This window comes from Sceloporus undulatus, chromosome 2 (genome assembly GCF_019175285.1).
Source record: "Sceloporus undulatus isolate JIND9_A2432 ecotype Alabama chromosome 2, SceUnd_v1.1, whole genome shotgun sequence".
NCBI lineage: Eukaryota > Metazoa > Chordata > Lepidosauria > Squamata > Phrynosomatidae > Sceloporus > Sceloporus undulatus.
The window spans coordinates 219,764,531-219,778,939 of NC_056523.1; the positions used below are offsets into that span (position 1 = coordinate 219,764,531).

At 41.4% G+C, this 14,409-nt stretch overlaps 1 protein-coding gene across 4 annotated transcripts in view; it reads left to right on the forward strand.

Annotated features, from left to right (window-relative positions):
• The window catches only part of LOC121924304 (low-density lipoprotein receptor-related protein 2-like), a 63,599-nt gene that overhangs the window by 6,429 nt on the left and 42,761 nt on the right, over positions 1–14,409 (forward strand). For all 4 annotated transcript variants that reach the window (XM_042455644.1, XM_042455645.1, XM_042455641.1 and 1 more), the window contains 7 exons: positions 2,623–2,748; positions 3,573–3,779; positions 5,818–5,986; positions 7,663–7,831; positions 11,042–11,264; positions 12,163–12,288; positions 13,517–13,741. In XM_042455644.1, the coding sequence (XP_042311578.1) occupies positions 2,623–2,748; positions 3,573–3,779; positions 5,818–5,986; positions 7,663–7,831; positions 11,042–11,264; positions 12,163–12,288; positions 13,517–13,741 (1,245 nt within the window). The remainder of the gene's footprint in view (positions 1–2,622; positions 2,749–3,572; positions 3,780–5,817; positions 5,987–7,662; positions 7,832–11,041; positions 11,265–12,162; positions 12,289–13,516; positions 13,742–14,409) is intronic.

The window sequence follows — 14,409 nt, forward strand, 5'->3', positions numbered from 1 at the left end:
GTTGGCAGGACATATGCCAGCTTTGTAATGGATGTAGCGGGCAACATTGCTACCTAGGATCAAGAAAAAAGAGCAGTAGGTTCAGTTCTGTCAGATGGTTACAGAGGACATTATCACACATGGGGCAAGGTGTTATCAGTACGCTGATGACACCCAAATATGGTTCTCTATGTCTCCAACTGATGCAGTGATAAGGGAAGGCATCTCTCCTCTGAACGCCTGCTTGAAGTTGATAATGGGCTGGATGAGGGAAAACAAACTCAGAGTGAATCCAGAGAAAACGGAAGTACTAGTGATAGGTCCCCAAGGTCTAAGGAAGGATATTTGTCCACCCATCCTTGACGGGGTCACACTTCCCCTGATGGACAAAGTTCGCAGTCTAGGAGTACTCCTGGACTTGTCCCTACAGTTGTCATCTCAAGTAGATGAGATGGGCAGGAGTGCTCGCTATCAACTTTGGTTGATACGTCGACTGTGACCCTGCCTAGACCAAAGGGATCTTGAAACAGTGGTACATGCTCAGGTAACCTATCATCTAGACTTCTGTAATGCGCTCTACATGGGGCTACCCTTGTACCAAGTTCAGAAGCTTCAATTAGTACAAAACATGGCAGCCAGATTGGTCACCGGCTCTTCAAGGTTTGACCATATAATACCTATATTGAAAGATCTTCACTGGCTCCCTATTAGCTTCTGGGCACAATACAAGGTGTTGGTTATTACCTATAAAGCCCTACATGGCATGGGCCCAAGTTACTTAAGGGACGACCTCTCCCTTTATAATCCGCCCCGCACCCTTAGATCATTGGGTAAAAATTTATTGGAAACAAGGAATCCCAAATATGCCTCCGCAAAGAGCCTTTTCTATAAGGGTTCCGAGTTTGTGGAATAGCCTTCCTGAGGACATCCGCCTGGCGACCTCACTACAGGCATTCAAGAAAGCGATTAAAACCGAGCTTTTCCGCCAAGCTTACCACGATATGATATAAAATACTGACTGACATGTTCCCAGAAAGAGATGCTGCTCTATTCCCTGATTGTATTGTTAACTGGTAATTTAACTGATAATTGTTATTGATATGCTGAGATTTTAATGTTAGTAACTTGTTTAAAGATTTCTATATATATGTTGGATTTTATCTAGTCTGTATCCCCGCTTAGATCCAATGAGAGAGGCGGGGAAACATAAATAAAATTTTTATTATTTATTTATTATCCTATTGGTTTCCCGATGCGATTGACACTAGTTTATGTGTCCAAGACAGTTCTTACCACATTCTCCACTGGCTGAGCATACACAGCCTGTATACAACCCAGGCTTATCCTGCATCTTTTCGTCCAGACTTTCCCAGGGACAAAAAGCCATAAAATAAGCCAGGGTTGCATATGGGATGCATATGCCCAGTCACTGGAGAATGTGGTAAGACCCGTCTTTGACATTTAAACACATGTTTAGCCCATTGGGAAAACAACAAGATAAGGCATGTGCGATGATGTCCAGACTCTTGAATCTTATCTTGACTATTCCCCCTTTGGACTGACCTTTCCAACTCTCTTAAATGGGTATGCAGAGGCAAGGTTCCCTCAGGGAATATAAACCTTTTTTCTTGACCTACCAAGGTGTCTATTTTCTGATAAATTAAGGCCTTTAGATGGTATAATCTGAGAAGGTAATAATAATAATAATAATAATAATAATAATAGGATTTATTTATATGCTGCCCAATCACTGGGAATCTGGGCGGCATACAACAGAGGCAATCTAAAAAGTCATGACACAAAAGGAGAACGGACTGGTGAGGGGGGGGACGGGATCAGGTCCAGCAGTTCTTCTCTCCCTCTAGTACAATTGGCCCTCCATATCCATGGATTCTTTTCCCATAGATTCAACCATCCATGGCATGAAAATACTGGAAAACATAGTAAAATTCCAAAAAGCAAAGTTTGGTTTTGCTATTTCATATAAGGGACACCATTTTGCAACACCATTGTGTTTAATGGGACTTGAGCATCTATAGGTTTTGGTATCCAGGAGGGGTCCTGTAATCGGGCCTTAAGTCCACTGATGCCCCTAGTCTAAAGGAGCATCTCTATGTAGCACAAACCAGGCAATGTACAGTTAGTGTCCACATGGATCTCCTAGGCTTTTTTTTAGGGGGTGGGAGTGGGGGCAGGTCTTCCAAAGGTACCTGCAGACATCCCAGGTTTGGGGTGCATGTGTATGTGAAACACTTTGTATGAGTGCACTTTACAACCATCATCTGTTTAGCACCACCAGGGTTCTTTTTCAATCAGTCTCAAACAAGTGAAAAAGATGTATGCGAAAGACTAAAAAATGCAGCAAAATGATCAGTAGACAGGCATTCTCCCAAGGCTTTGGGAGGAAGTTACTGGACGTTTTGCAGATAAGTTATGGCCCCCACATTTTGTGGGGGGCTGAATGGCCCTGGACTGAATAAGACAACTTTTTAGGGCCCTGCATGGGGAGGGGCAATGCAGAACAGCCTCTCAAACCCAGCAATACAACTCCTGCCACTGTATATATTTTTAATTATTGAATTTATATCTCACCTTTCTTCGAAGATGGCATTAAAGGCTCTTGCTCTGCTTATTGATTTACAGACATTGATGAGTGTGCTCTGCCCTTCAGTCCCTGCAGCCAGTTGTGCAAGAACACAGTTGGTTCTTTTACCTGTGATTGCGTCCAAGGATATCAGCTGTCCAGTGAAACGGTTTGTGAGGCTGCAGGTAAGCCATGGATCAAGGCTTTTGGAAGAAAGACAAGACACACTAGCTTTTCATAAATACTCAGGAACAGTTCTGTAGAAGTGAATGTTCTTGTACAAGGAGGCTCAGGTGTAATCTGAAATGTCCCAGAGTATATCCTTCGGAAAGAGTACCTTTCATGATTGAGGGCAGATAGATTTTGGAACTGACAAAACAGTTTTTATCCAAGACTTTAGTCAGTAGCTCTCTTGCATTTGTTTAGGCTAGGAAACACCCTTTCAATCTGTTTTGTGACTGTAAATTTGGTAAACACATGACAAATACATGCTCTAGATATTGATGGATTATTCAGCATAGGCCAAGCATTCAAGAGCTGATAGGATTTGGGATTTAAAAAAAATCATAAGGGCCATGGGTTCCCAAGTCCTAAAGTATAGGGTTGTGAAAGCTTCAGATTTGAAAAGAGCCATAACGGCTGCTGTGAGCAAAGTGTGGTTGTATTGTCATCTTAAAAATTAGCCATAATTGGGGTAGGAATGCGCAGTATAAGAAACTTATCACACACATTATTTTCCCTGTTATGGGAACGGGAAGGGGATGCTTGGGGCCAAGCACAACTGGGGAAAAAACGGATTTTATTGCACAGCAAATCATCCTCAAAATGGCCCCATGTCGTCCCCCGGCGCCAAGCCGTCCCCATTCAGTGCTGTAATGTACAGTTAGTGTCCACATGTATCTCCTAGGCTTTTTTTTTTTTTTTTTTGGCCACACCAAAATGATGCTCCTCAGCACTGAAAAGGGGACAGCTTGGCACCAGGGCTAACCAAAAAAAAAATGTCTTCCAGGTGGTGCTCCAAAGGTACTGCTAGCTGTCGATCATGAACTTGCTCTCCTGGATATCAAAACTTTCCAGTTAGAGACTTTAGTCTCTACTGAGACAACAGCTGGTTCTGTTGCCTATGACTTGTTAAGGAAAACTTATTATTGGGTTGATGAAGGGAAGAGGCTGCATATCTATACATCTGGAAAAAGTGAAAGAGTCCTCTATCCAGGTAAGCCTTTAGTGTGTTTTTAGGTACACTAAGCTAAGATGTGATTTATCAGCACTCTCCCTTTTTTCCAAGGCTACAGAAGAACTGGTTAGGCTGCACTGATGCATTATATTATTTTGAGAAAAACCAAGGAGATGAAGCTTAAGTTTCACAACTAGGGACCCCTGTTCTAGTTGTAAAGCTAACCAAGTATCCTTGGGCTAATTATGCACTCAATCCCACCAGTTGGTCTAACCTACTTCTCACAGTGGTTGTGGGACTAAAGTTAAGAGATCCATAGACACTGCCTTGGGTTCCTTAAAGAAAAAGAAGCACATGTCACTGTTTGGTGTCTAAATATATGCTTAGTAAACTCGACTGGCTCTGTTTAAATAAAGCATATGTCACTGTTTGGTGTCTAAATATATGCTTAGTAAACTCGACTGGCTCTGTTTAACACTTAAGAGTTAAACATTACTTAACCTAACAGAATCCCTGAAGCCAGAATAGAGAAGATTGTCTACATGTGTTTTCCCAAAGAGTAAAAGAGCTAGAGAGCATTTAATGGTGTTAAAGATGTCTTTAACCAAAGAGCGAGACTTTGTGGGCTGGGCTCTAAACTCCTGTTTGGCTTATTGTGGTAGAGTAGTGGTTTCCAACCTTTTCAATGCCCCACACCTCTAGACAGTGCATCACTAGGGATGGTGTCACCTGGTGCAGTAATTCCTGGTGTAACCCCATCCCCACTGACCTCCTGCCATCCTACACCATACAGAATCCTTGGCCCTGTCCAGACGGGCCTATAGGGCACCCTTGTCATGTGGTAGGAGTTGGCCGAGGGCGCACCACCCATACACGCCTCACCCCTAGCACATGACGAAGGTGTCAAAATGGCGGCGCCCTGTACACGAGCGTCACCATTTTGACGCGACAGGCGCGTAGCGTCTGCATGTCACGCCCCCATAATGATGTCACGAGTGCGCCATTATGGCACCGCAGAAAGAACCCACTTTTGCGGGTTCTTTTTGCTGTGCGAGGGAGCCATGCGGTTTGTCCGCTGCAGCTTCCCCGTGCAGCAAAACAAAGCCCTTTTGGGGTGGTCTGTACCCCCCCCCCTTAGTAATGTTTTTTTTACTAATTTTACTCATTAATCATAATTTCTGTATATTACTTAATGTAATGGTAAATAGTTTGAAATAAAAAAATTAGAAAAACTAAAATTATACCTTTAAAATATAGGAGAATATACAGTCTAAATGTACATGAAACATTATGTACTTTCATGTAGTTAAAGTGAAAATTTGGTAAAATGTGATGTTTTTAAAGACTATTTTTAATGTGTTTTTTTTAAAATAAATTTTAAAAGCTGGGGCCTCTCCTTTCTCCTTCTCCTAATCCTCACCCAACTCATGCCATCTCTTCAGCATTTTAAAGGAATACTCAAAAAGATTGAGTATTGATGACTCAGGACTTGTCATTCAAGGGCATGAGCCACTCTTGCACTCCTGGTTGGGAACCCCTGTGGTAAAATAATGGACTTGGTGAGTAACAGGGAGAATAAACAGTGAATAACAGTGAGGCCATAATTCTGGATTGTTCCTCTTTGGACAAAACCTGTTATTTCTAAACTCCAGCATTAGAGCTAGATGTGAAAGGAATATGTTCCACATTTCATGGGTTAACTAGGAACTTTATCATACCCGTTTTTGTCTCCCTTATGAGTATGGAAAGAGGATGCTCGTGTGTGTGTGCGACCGGCCAAAAACGGGAGTCCTCTTTCCGTACCCATAACGGAGACAAAAACGGGTGCGATAAAGTTCAAAGACTCATGGCAAATAAAATACTGTACAATCCAAAAATAGTATGGGGATCTGTGCTTCTCATGCTCCCAAGGAGAGCTGTATTACTTTCTTATATAGGTAGCTGTTCTTTGATAATCCGTTCCATGGAGAGTGGGGTAGCCTGGGCATATTAGTACCTACTGAGTAGTCAGAGATTGTTTCCTTAAACCATGAAAATGTGGCATGAAATATCTGAACTTCTGTAATCCTATTTGTAGATGTAAGAGATGTCAACAGCATATCTGTAGACTGGACCACAGGACAGCTGTATTGGACCAGCAGCAATCCTCATTCCATCTCTGTTGGTTTGAGTGATGGTAGAGGATATGTGAAGATCCTGGAGAAGGATTTGGCGCCTGAACAGCTAAATGTATTTCCAGAAAAAAGGTAAGATTATCAGAATAGGCATGACAATAGGGATTTCCTTCTGAGGCAAAGTAGCAAGTTGTACACACACCCATCTCCATCCCCACTTGTGGAAAGGTACATACTCCTAAAGACAAGCCAACTTGTTCTAGTACATCAGGCAAAAAAGATAATAATCCTGGAACCACTCCTCTTCCCTTTTGTGGAAGCAAAAATAAAATAATAACCAAAATGAATGCTGATCTGCTATGCTTTTTATGGCATCCAAGGTGTGCTGCCTGGGGACACACCACACTTTGCCATGTTGAATGTGATAACTGGGTTGTGAGAGATTCTGTCTAGAATGGCCTGACTTTGAGTCTCTGAACTGAATATGTGATCTGGTAGCAGAGGGAAGAATCCTAACTTTTGAGGTTGTGGCTATCTGAAAGGCTGTCATCTTTCAGAAGGCCTACCCATTAAGGTTGTCAAAGCAATGCAATGCTGTAGTTTCTTCTGTTTTGCACTGGACGTAGCTTTTAATAGAGCTGCCAAGTCAACCACATTAGCAGTTCTACAAAGTGGATTTTTTTTTAAAAAAAATAGATTTCAAGGGATACGAAAAAATGGAAGGCTAAACAAGGAGAAGAGGGGTTCTGAAAAAGCTGGTAGTGCTTTTAACTGTAATTAAATGCTTGAAAATGCATTTGGATGTGTGGGTAGCAAAGATGTATTGAATGCTTTTTGTTGATGCAAATGCTATTTATGAGTTCTGTTACCCTTTTCAAATTGGCACACAAAGAGGACAACTGCATTAGCCCCCATATTCCTCTAAAATGTTATTTGATGCATGTGGGGAGATGCTAGCATGCTCACCGCCTCGCATGTTGGTTTAAACTAAGTAACTGAACATCTGAACAGTTATAGGAGAAAAAGTAAATATAAATGTGCAATGATAACTCATACTTTTCCATTTGTATAAGCTAATTATTCATAAGGTGCTGGGAGCAAATGGGATTGTTCTCTCCTCTTCCCTCTTGTTGTCTCCACAAAATATTCAGGCATCGTCTGGTGTACGTAGAAACCAAGTGTTACAACTTTTATGATAAAACAAAAGTTTATGGAAGGGCAACTTTTCTGTACATACTGTAGATTGGTGGTGCAAAAGGTAATCTGAGCAGATGCTCAGTGGCAGCACTGATCTGCCTAGAGTTTCAAAAACTGTTCAGATCTTTAACCTGAAAATGTAGGGCAGGGATGGATAGCAAAACAAATGACTATAAAGCTTAGCTTCTAATGAGACAAAAATCGTTGGTCACCAAGGTCAGGAGTATTCGAAACACAGCTCCTGCAATTCTTAAAGCAATTTGTTTGTGCTCTGACTTACTGTGGACTTTAACACACATGAGGAATTTCTCTTAATTTCAAATGAAAAGAAAGTGGGGCCAGAACTAGTTCAGCAAATTTACGTGAATGCGAATTGCATTCGAACTGGCTTCCCATTGCCCAAAAATAGCATGCCATTGCCCGAATTTGCATGTGGTAGTCTATTACGCAGTAACATGAAACCCCATGATTGCGCTCAGACTGACTTCCCCTTGGCGAATTTGTGTGTGGCGGTCTATCGCGCAATAACGTTAAACCCCATGATTGCGTTCAGATTGCCATTGGATTATACTTCCAATTTCCCTTGTCTGGTAAACTCCCGTCTCTCCCAGATACATGTATTGGGTGAATCGTGGTGCAAAAGGAAGAACAGTGATCGAAGCTGCAGGGATGGATGGTTCTGACAGGCACATATTTGCAATCCTAATGACAGAAGAGCCTGTGGGATTGACTCTGGATTACATAACCAGTAGACTCTACTGGATCAGTGAATACAAAGAGGTATGGATGCCAAATACACGTTAAATTCAGAACCAGCTATATTCATCCTGTAGCACAGGGTTAAGAAGTTTTGCAGTTGCATCAAATGTAGGAAGTGGTACACTAGCTAATTCAACTTTAATTCTGCACAGGTAAATACTTCTGGCTACTGCTGGAAATGTGGCTTGCCCTCTCCTGGTTCATCCAAGTACAGTGATCTCTTGGTATCTGCTGGTGTTTGGTTCTAGAACCCTCTGAGGATACCAAAATCCATGGATGATCAAGTCCCATTAAATATAATGGCATAGTGAAATGGTGTCCCTTAAGTAAAATAGCAAAATCAAGCTTTGCTTTTTGGAATCTATACATGTGTGGAATATTTTCAAACTATGGATGGTTGAATTTCTTGATAAAGAATCTGTGGATATGGAAGGCCGACTGTATAATAAAGTGATGTGAAGAAACCCAAGCTCACTTCCCTTGAGATGTTTTGAACTGTATCTTCTATGATTCTTCAGTTTGACTATGCTGGCTGATTGAAGTTGCAATTCAAAGCTGGAAAGTACCAGGATAGAGAGGCTACCATAATTTAAGTTATTCTCCACATGGCTTTTCTTCCTGTGTGTTGGTTTACTGCTCTCTACTTTGAGAATAATCTTCATAACAGTTAATTTTTTCCAGGTAAACATTATCTTTAATCGTAAATGGGGTGTCCTGGCCCATGTACCAAAGTTCAGTTTGTGTAGTGTGGGTGGTCCCTAAAATCGTCATTTCTTGAGTAAGCCCTAAGCATCTGCCTAAAGTGGCTACATCTAAACAAAAAACAAAAAAAACCTGCAACTAAGTATTTCCCCTCTCTTAAGTGCAACAAGCAGCTAAGCATTGTCCTCCTAGTGTCTATGGACACTATCACATGGAGGAGGCAAGCATCATGAAAATGTGATTAAAACATGGTAATAGCATGATCGGGGGAAAGATTATCACACCCTGCATGCTTTTCCCATTCGTGTCCCATGTGTAAACTGTAATGGACACTTCTTTGGGTAATAGGAATTTTCATTATTACCCAATGACGCATCCATTACAGTTTATGCACAGGACACGAATGGGAGAAGCGCAGAGGAGTGTGATATCTTTCTCCTAATCATGCTATTAAAATGTTTTAATCACGTTTTCATGATGCTTGCCTCCCATTTGATAGAGCCCTTTGCTCTGAAGTTAACACCAGGCTTTTAAGTACAGTTTATTTACTATTGCATGGCTACCTTGTAAGCGTTGCAGAAATAATAGGTCTTGGTAAGAAGAATTTTGTGCAAGTAATATCTCCAGCCATGGTTCAATGATAAAGATGATCCTTGTTAGTCAGTTCTTAAAATGCAGTGTGATGTTTAAGGGGTATTTGATGTGAGATGGCTATGTTGAGATAGCAAGGTAATGCCTTTGCAGAGCTAAGGGCAATGCTGCACTGGAATACGCACGCAAGAGGGCTGGCTGCCTGGATTGTACAGTCTAGTGGCACCATCCTTGCAGGATACTTTAGCCAAGGAAGCATGTGAAAGAAGGAAAGGGATGGCTGTTTTTTTAAACAGGCTAAAAAACCTGGCTTAATACTGATATTTATATTTTACATTATTTTGTAATATAAAATATTGCATTACAAGTGGTGTGTTAGCTGTGCTGTTTTCCAGTTTTATACACTATAATTTTATCTTATAAATAGCTGTGAGGGAGCTCTCTGCAAAAAGAGTTACAATTCTGAAATGTCTTGGGTGCAGTCCATGCTTATTCCTCTACAACAGGTGTTCCTCCTGCAACTCCAGTGGGTGAGAGATGGAATTTCAGGGGGTGCTGCCAAGATACTTGCGTGAATCTGGATTTAGTTCTCTTTTGTCAGTCAAGACAAAATCTAGGAATTACCTGAATCCACAGGCAGACCTGCGGATCACAGCCAGCAAAAACGTTCCGTTTTGACAAAATCCTGAATGAGAAGCAGGAACAAAGAACTCACTGGATTTTATGTTCAGAACTGGAATTGATTTTACTATTTACAATTTTTGAGTAAATTAGGATATAATGCTGAATTTAAATTTGCATTTTATGCACTGAGTTAAAAGCTTATTTTTTTAAGTTCAATTTCTTCACTCACCGTATTACATGTGGTTCAATTTGTGGTTCAAAAAAAAAAAAAAAAAGAGAAGAGAAGAGAAATTAGTCTACTTCATCTTCAAATGGGATATTATTTTTGTAAAGGGCACGACCATTAAAATTTCCTAGGGGTGTGAGGCATCAAAAAGGTTGTGAACCACTGATCTAGGAGAGTCATCAGCTTAGCCTTGGAAGGAACTGTGCTCTTGCTGGGGAAGAGTTCGATAGGTAACTGCTAAACATAGATATTCATACTAGAGATTTGATGGAGTTATGTCCTTTCCCTCCCCACCATCTCACAGACAAAAAGTTCTAGGGTCTGCCTGAGTACCATTATGGCCTACATACAACCCTAGAGGAATACTCCCGTTAAATATAAATGTAAATCCAAAGTTAAGTAAGCAGGAAGAATGGTATAACAGAATGAATGCATTAAAAGGCTGAGAGCCAGAAGTACAAATGGCTTGCTAAATTTATCCATCTGCAAGCATCTTAAATGTTTTTAAGGCAAGGACATCCTCTGGATGATATTGGACTACATCTCCCATTAGCATTTATCAGCATTGCCAACAGGAATGATGATGAGAGATGCAATCTGGAAGACACACCCCGTCCCTATGTAAAGGCTGTGTACAAAGGGGGCTGTGAAAACAGGGTTTTGAAGTGAGCTTTCAAAGCATGACTGTTATGTCTCCTAGTGTCTCTGCATGCATCAAAGCATGACTGATTTGGCAAAACAAAGCCCAGTCTTGGTTCACTGTCTCCTTCGGACTGTAAATTTGCTTTACTTTAATACTAGTTGAATTGTCATCAATATGGGGAATGTGTGTGTAGGGAGGTGCATTTTCACATAACAAGCCATAGCATTTGGGTGTGCCTATGTACAGTGTATCAGAGCATTTGAATTTGTGTGTGGGGTGGGGAGGCTGGGGAAGGGGTAGTTATGTGTTAAGACATGGCCAAGTGCACTCACAAACATACAACTGAGCCATGGAGAAGCAAGCTGGCAAAAGCTGTAGCTATTACTATTGAGAATAGTTCTCTCTGTGTGAAGTTTGAATGCTGACTTGCCTTGCTCTGCTCCAGTCCATAGAGACCATAAAAACAGATGGCACTGGCAGATACACTTTTCCTGAGATGCTGCTGAAAAACCAGGACCCTCTGGGGTTTGGCGTGTTTGAAAACTGGTTCTTCTGGGCTGACAAAGATCACTTGGTCTATTCGTCCTACACCTCCCCACGGGTCAGTGTGTTGCTGAACCATTCTGTCTCTGCGCTGACAGTGCTGCATGAGTTACAGCAGCCTCAGAGTAAGTAAAGGTCTCTCTGGCTAAGAGTGGGCAAAGCTGACCAAGGAGCAGGAGTTACTTTTCCCTTCTCCGACACCTCAGTATTGTATGTTGTATGCATTTGTAAGCCATGTCATCACAAATGCATGGGCAGAACTACTTTAGCGAACTTCTTGTTGGCCTTTTAACCACATTAGCTCCTCAGCTAATAAAAATAAAAATCAGAAATTATTTTTGGCTTGTAATACCTCCAATTCTTGAAGGCAACCAATATAGCATCTTCAGTTATATTATCAAGGCTTCCCAATGTAAACACTACAGTGTGGCATAATGATTTAAGTGTTGGAGTGCAACTCTGGAGACCAGGGTTCGATTTCCAGCTTGGCCATGAAACCACTGGGTGACCTTGGGCAGGTCACACTCTCTCAGCCTCAGGGGAGGCAAAGGCAAACTATTTTTCATGGAAATGACCTGGAGGCACACAATAGCAGCAGCAGCAGCTTTTGGAAGGGCGATAATAAAACCTCATGGGTAGAAGCCAAAACACCAAAAGTGCTTCTGGGGCTCAAAGTATGAAGAGAAGTAGCATTGCTGCTCACTTGAAAGCACAAATAGGCTCCTGTAGGAAAAAGCAAGCTCACAGATAAGCTGGGCCCAAGTATTGTGGGGCCTTAAAGGTTATACTCACCATTTTGAATTAGGTCTAGTAATGGACTGGTAGCCAGTGAAACTATTGTAACAAATAAGCTATATAATGCTTGGTAAAAGGCCCAGGAAAACAGTCTGTCCACAGCATTTTGGACCAACTGAAGTTTCTGAAACATCATTCAAAGGCAACCTCATATAGAGTGTGTGAAAGTAATCCAAATGCTATCTATGTTGGGACTTCTGAAGTCTAATTTGTGATTTTGGTCATTAGGTAATACAGCTGTGTGTGTTCCTGGATCATGCAGTCACATCTGCCTTCCGTCACCAGTTCATCCCAAAGGGTACAAGTGTGCCTGTCCAGAGGGCTTTTTTCTCCTGCCTTCTGCTGAATGTGCAGGTAAGCTTTCATTTAAACTGGGGAGGCATAGATAAGAGAAATCTTTTTATGAACTGTTTGGTGGGAATACAGTGGTGCCTCGGGTTACGAAAGTAATTCGTTCCGCGGCCGCTTTCGTAACCCGAAAAGCCTTCGTAAGCCGAAATGCCATAGGCGCTAATGGGGAAAAGCCGCGTTTCGTGCGAAAAAGCCGAAAAAAGCACCAAAATTTTTTTTCGTAACCCGAATAAACATTCGTAACCCGGAACAATTATTTCTTATGGGATTTTTTCGTATCCCGAAAATTTCGTAACCTGGGTATTTCGTATCCCGAGGTACCACTGTATAACCATATTCATCTTAAATGCCAGTTTTTGGATGAGCTTATTTGTAAAGGGATGCACATGTCAGACCTTATGCAACTACTAAACAAATTAGTGGTGTTGTGGAAACATAGTAATGGAAACATGTTGTTGGTTGTGAACTGTCCTCAAGTCACTCCTGACTCATGGCAACCCCATGGATGGGATATCTCCAAGACCACTTGTACATTGCTTTGCTTAGGTCTTGCAAATTAATGCCTGTGGCCTCTCTGATTGAGTCCATCCATCTGACATGCAGTCTTCTCTCTTTCTACTGTCCTCCACCTCTCTTAGTCTTATTGTCTTTTCTAATGAGTTGTGCCTTGCCTTCTCATGATGTGTCCAAAGTATGTCAGACTCATTTTGATCATCTTGTCTACAATATCCTCAGCACTCTTCTCCAACACTACAGTTCAAATGAGTTGATTTTCCTCTTATCCACTTTCTTCACTGTTCAGCTCCTTACATGGTGATGGGGAATACAATGGCTTGGAAACTTGGAAACTAAACTGGCGAATTCCAGCCAAGATGACCTGTTATCAAGTTGGTTGACACGTTTTTTAAAAAATGGGACTGTAATTAGATGCTTTTCTGTGGTCTGTTTTCATGAACAATCTCTTAAAGTTGTCTCTGATCATCCAGCACTTTTTGTGCATTGCCTATGAGCTTGCATCTCTGTTCAGAGAAGCACATAACAGTTACAATAAGGTGCCAACTCTAGAGCATGCTTAGATGGCTACTGAAGTCCATACTTGTTTTCTTACCTGGGCGGAGCAGTACATAGGTTGAACAATACTGAGGTAGTCAAACACTGAGCTCTGATAGGTAGCAATTCATATAAGGCTAGAACCAAAACTGCTTTGTTCAATACTTGTTCTCTTCCATAGAACTGAATGTCTTGTATTCAACTGCTAATCAAATCTACTGGCTGCCAGTTGGGCTCGAGGGACTGACACAGCAACCTCAACTGATGCTGGAGTGGCCAGAAAACATTGACTTCCAAGACATGGACTGGAGCAGGGGATTAATCTACTGGACCAATGCCAAGAGAGAACTGATGCGCTTCCATAAAGAGACAAGGACAAAGCTCATAATTCCTACTGACTCACCAGGTGAACTGCTGCATATTGGTATAAAAAAGAAATATAAGAATTTAAGCCACTTCCTAACATTACTTCTTTCTAATGCTAGTAGTAGAACAACAAATGGGAATTAAGAGAATCGTTTAGAGTTATGGAAAGCTAACAGTTTACCCAATTGACAAAAAGAGTTTCCTAAAACAGTGTGGAAAGCAAGATGCTAAGGAAAAAGAAATCTAACCATAACGCTGCACTTCACCAAAAAACAAAACAAAAACTAGAGTTGTTATTTCAATATCTGATGCAACTTCATATTTAAAAATTGTATGTAGTATCTTAAAAGGACAAATTTCTTATGGAATTTGTACCTGTATGAGAATTTACAGCTGGATGACAGGAAAGCAGGTAGAAGCCAGTGGGCCAATGTATAGAAGTACCATAAGCCTGAAAATATAGAATTGAGAAATGGTTTTATTGACAAAAAAAAAACATATACATGGACTTACTACTGATTATCTTAAACCATTGTCTAAAATGCAGGGGACTGGAAGCAGTCTGCTTTCTCTATCTTGGATAGGCTTGATTACAGGGGTACCCCGGGTTACGAAATTAATTCGTTCCGCCGCCGCTTTCGTAACCCGGGATACTTCGTAAGGCGAAAAAGCCATAGGCACTAATGGGGAAAAGCCGCGATTTCGTGT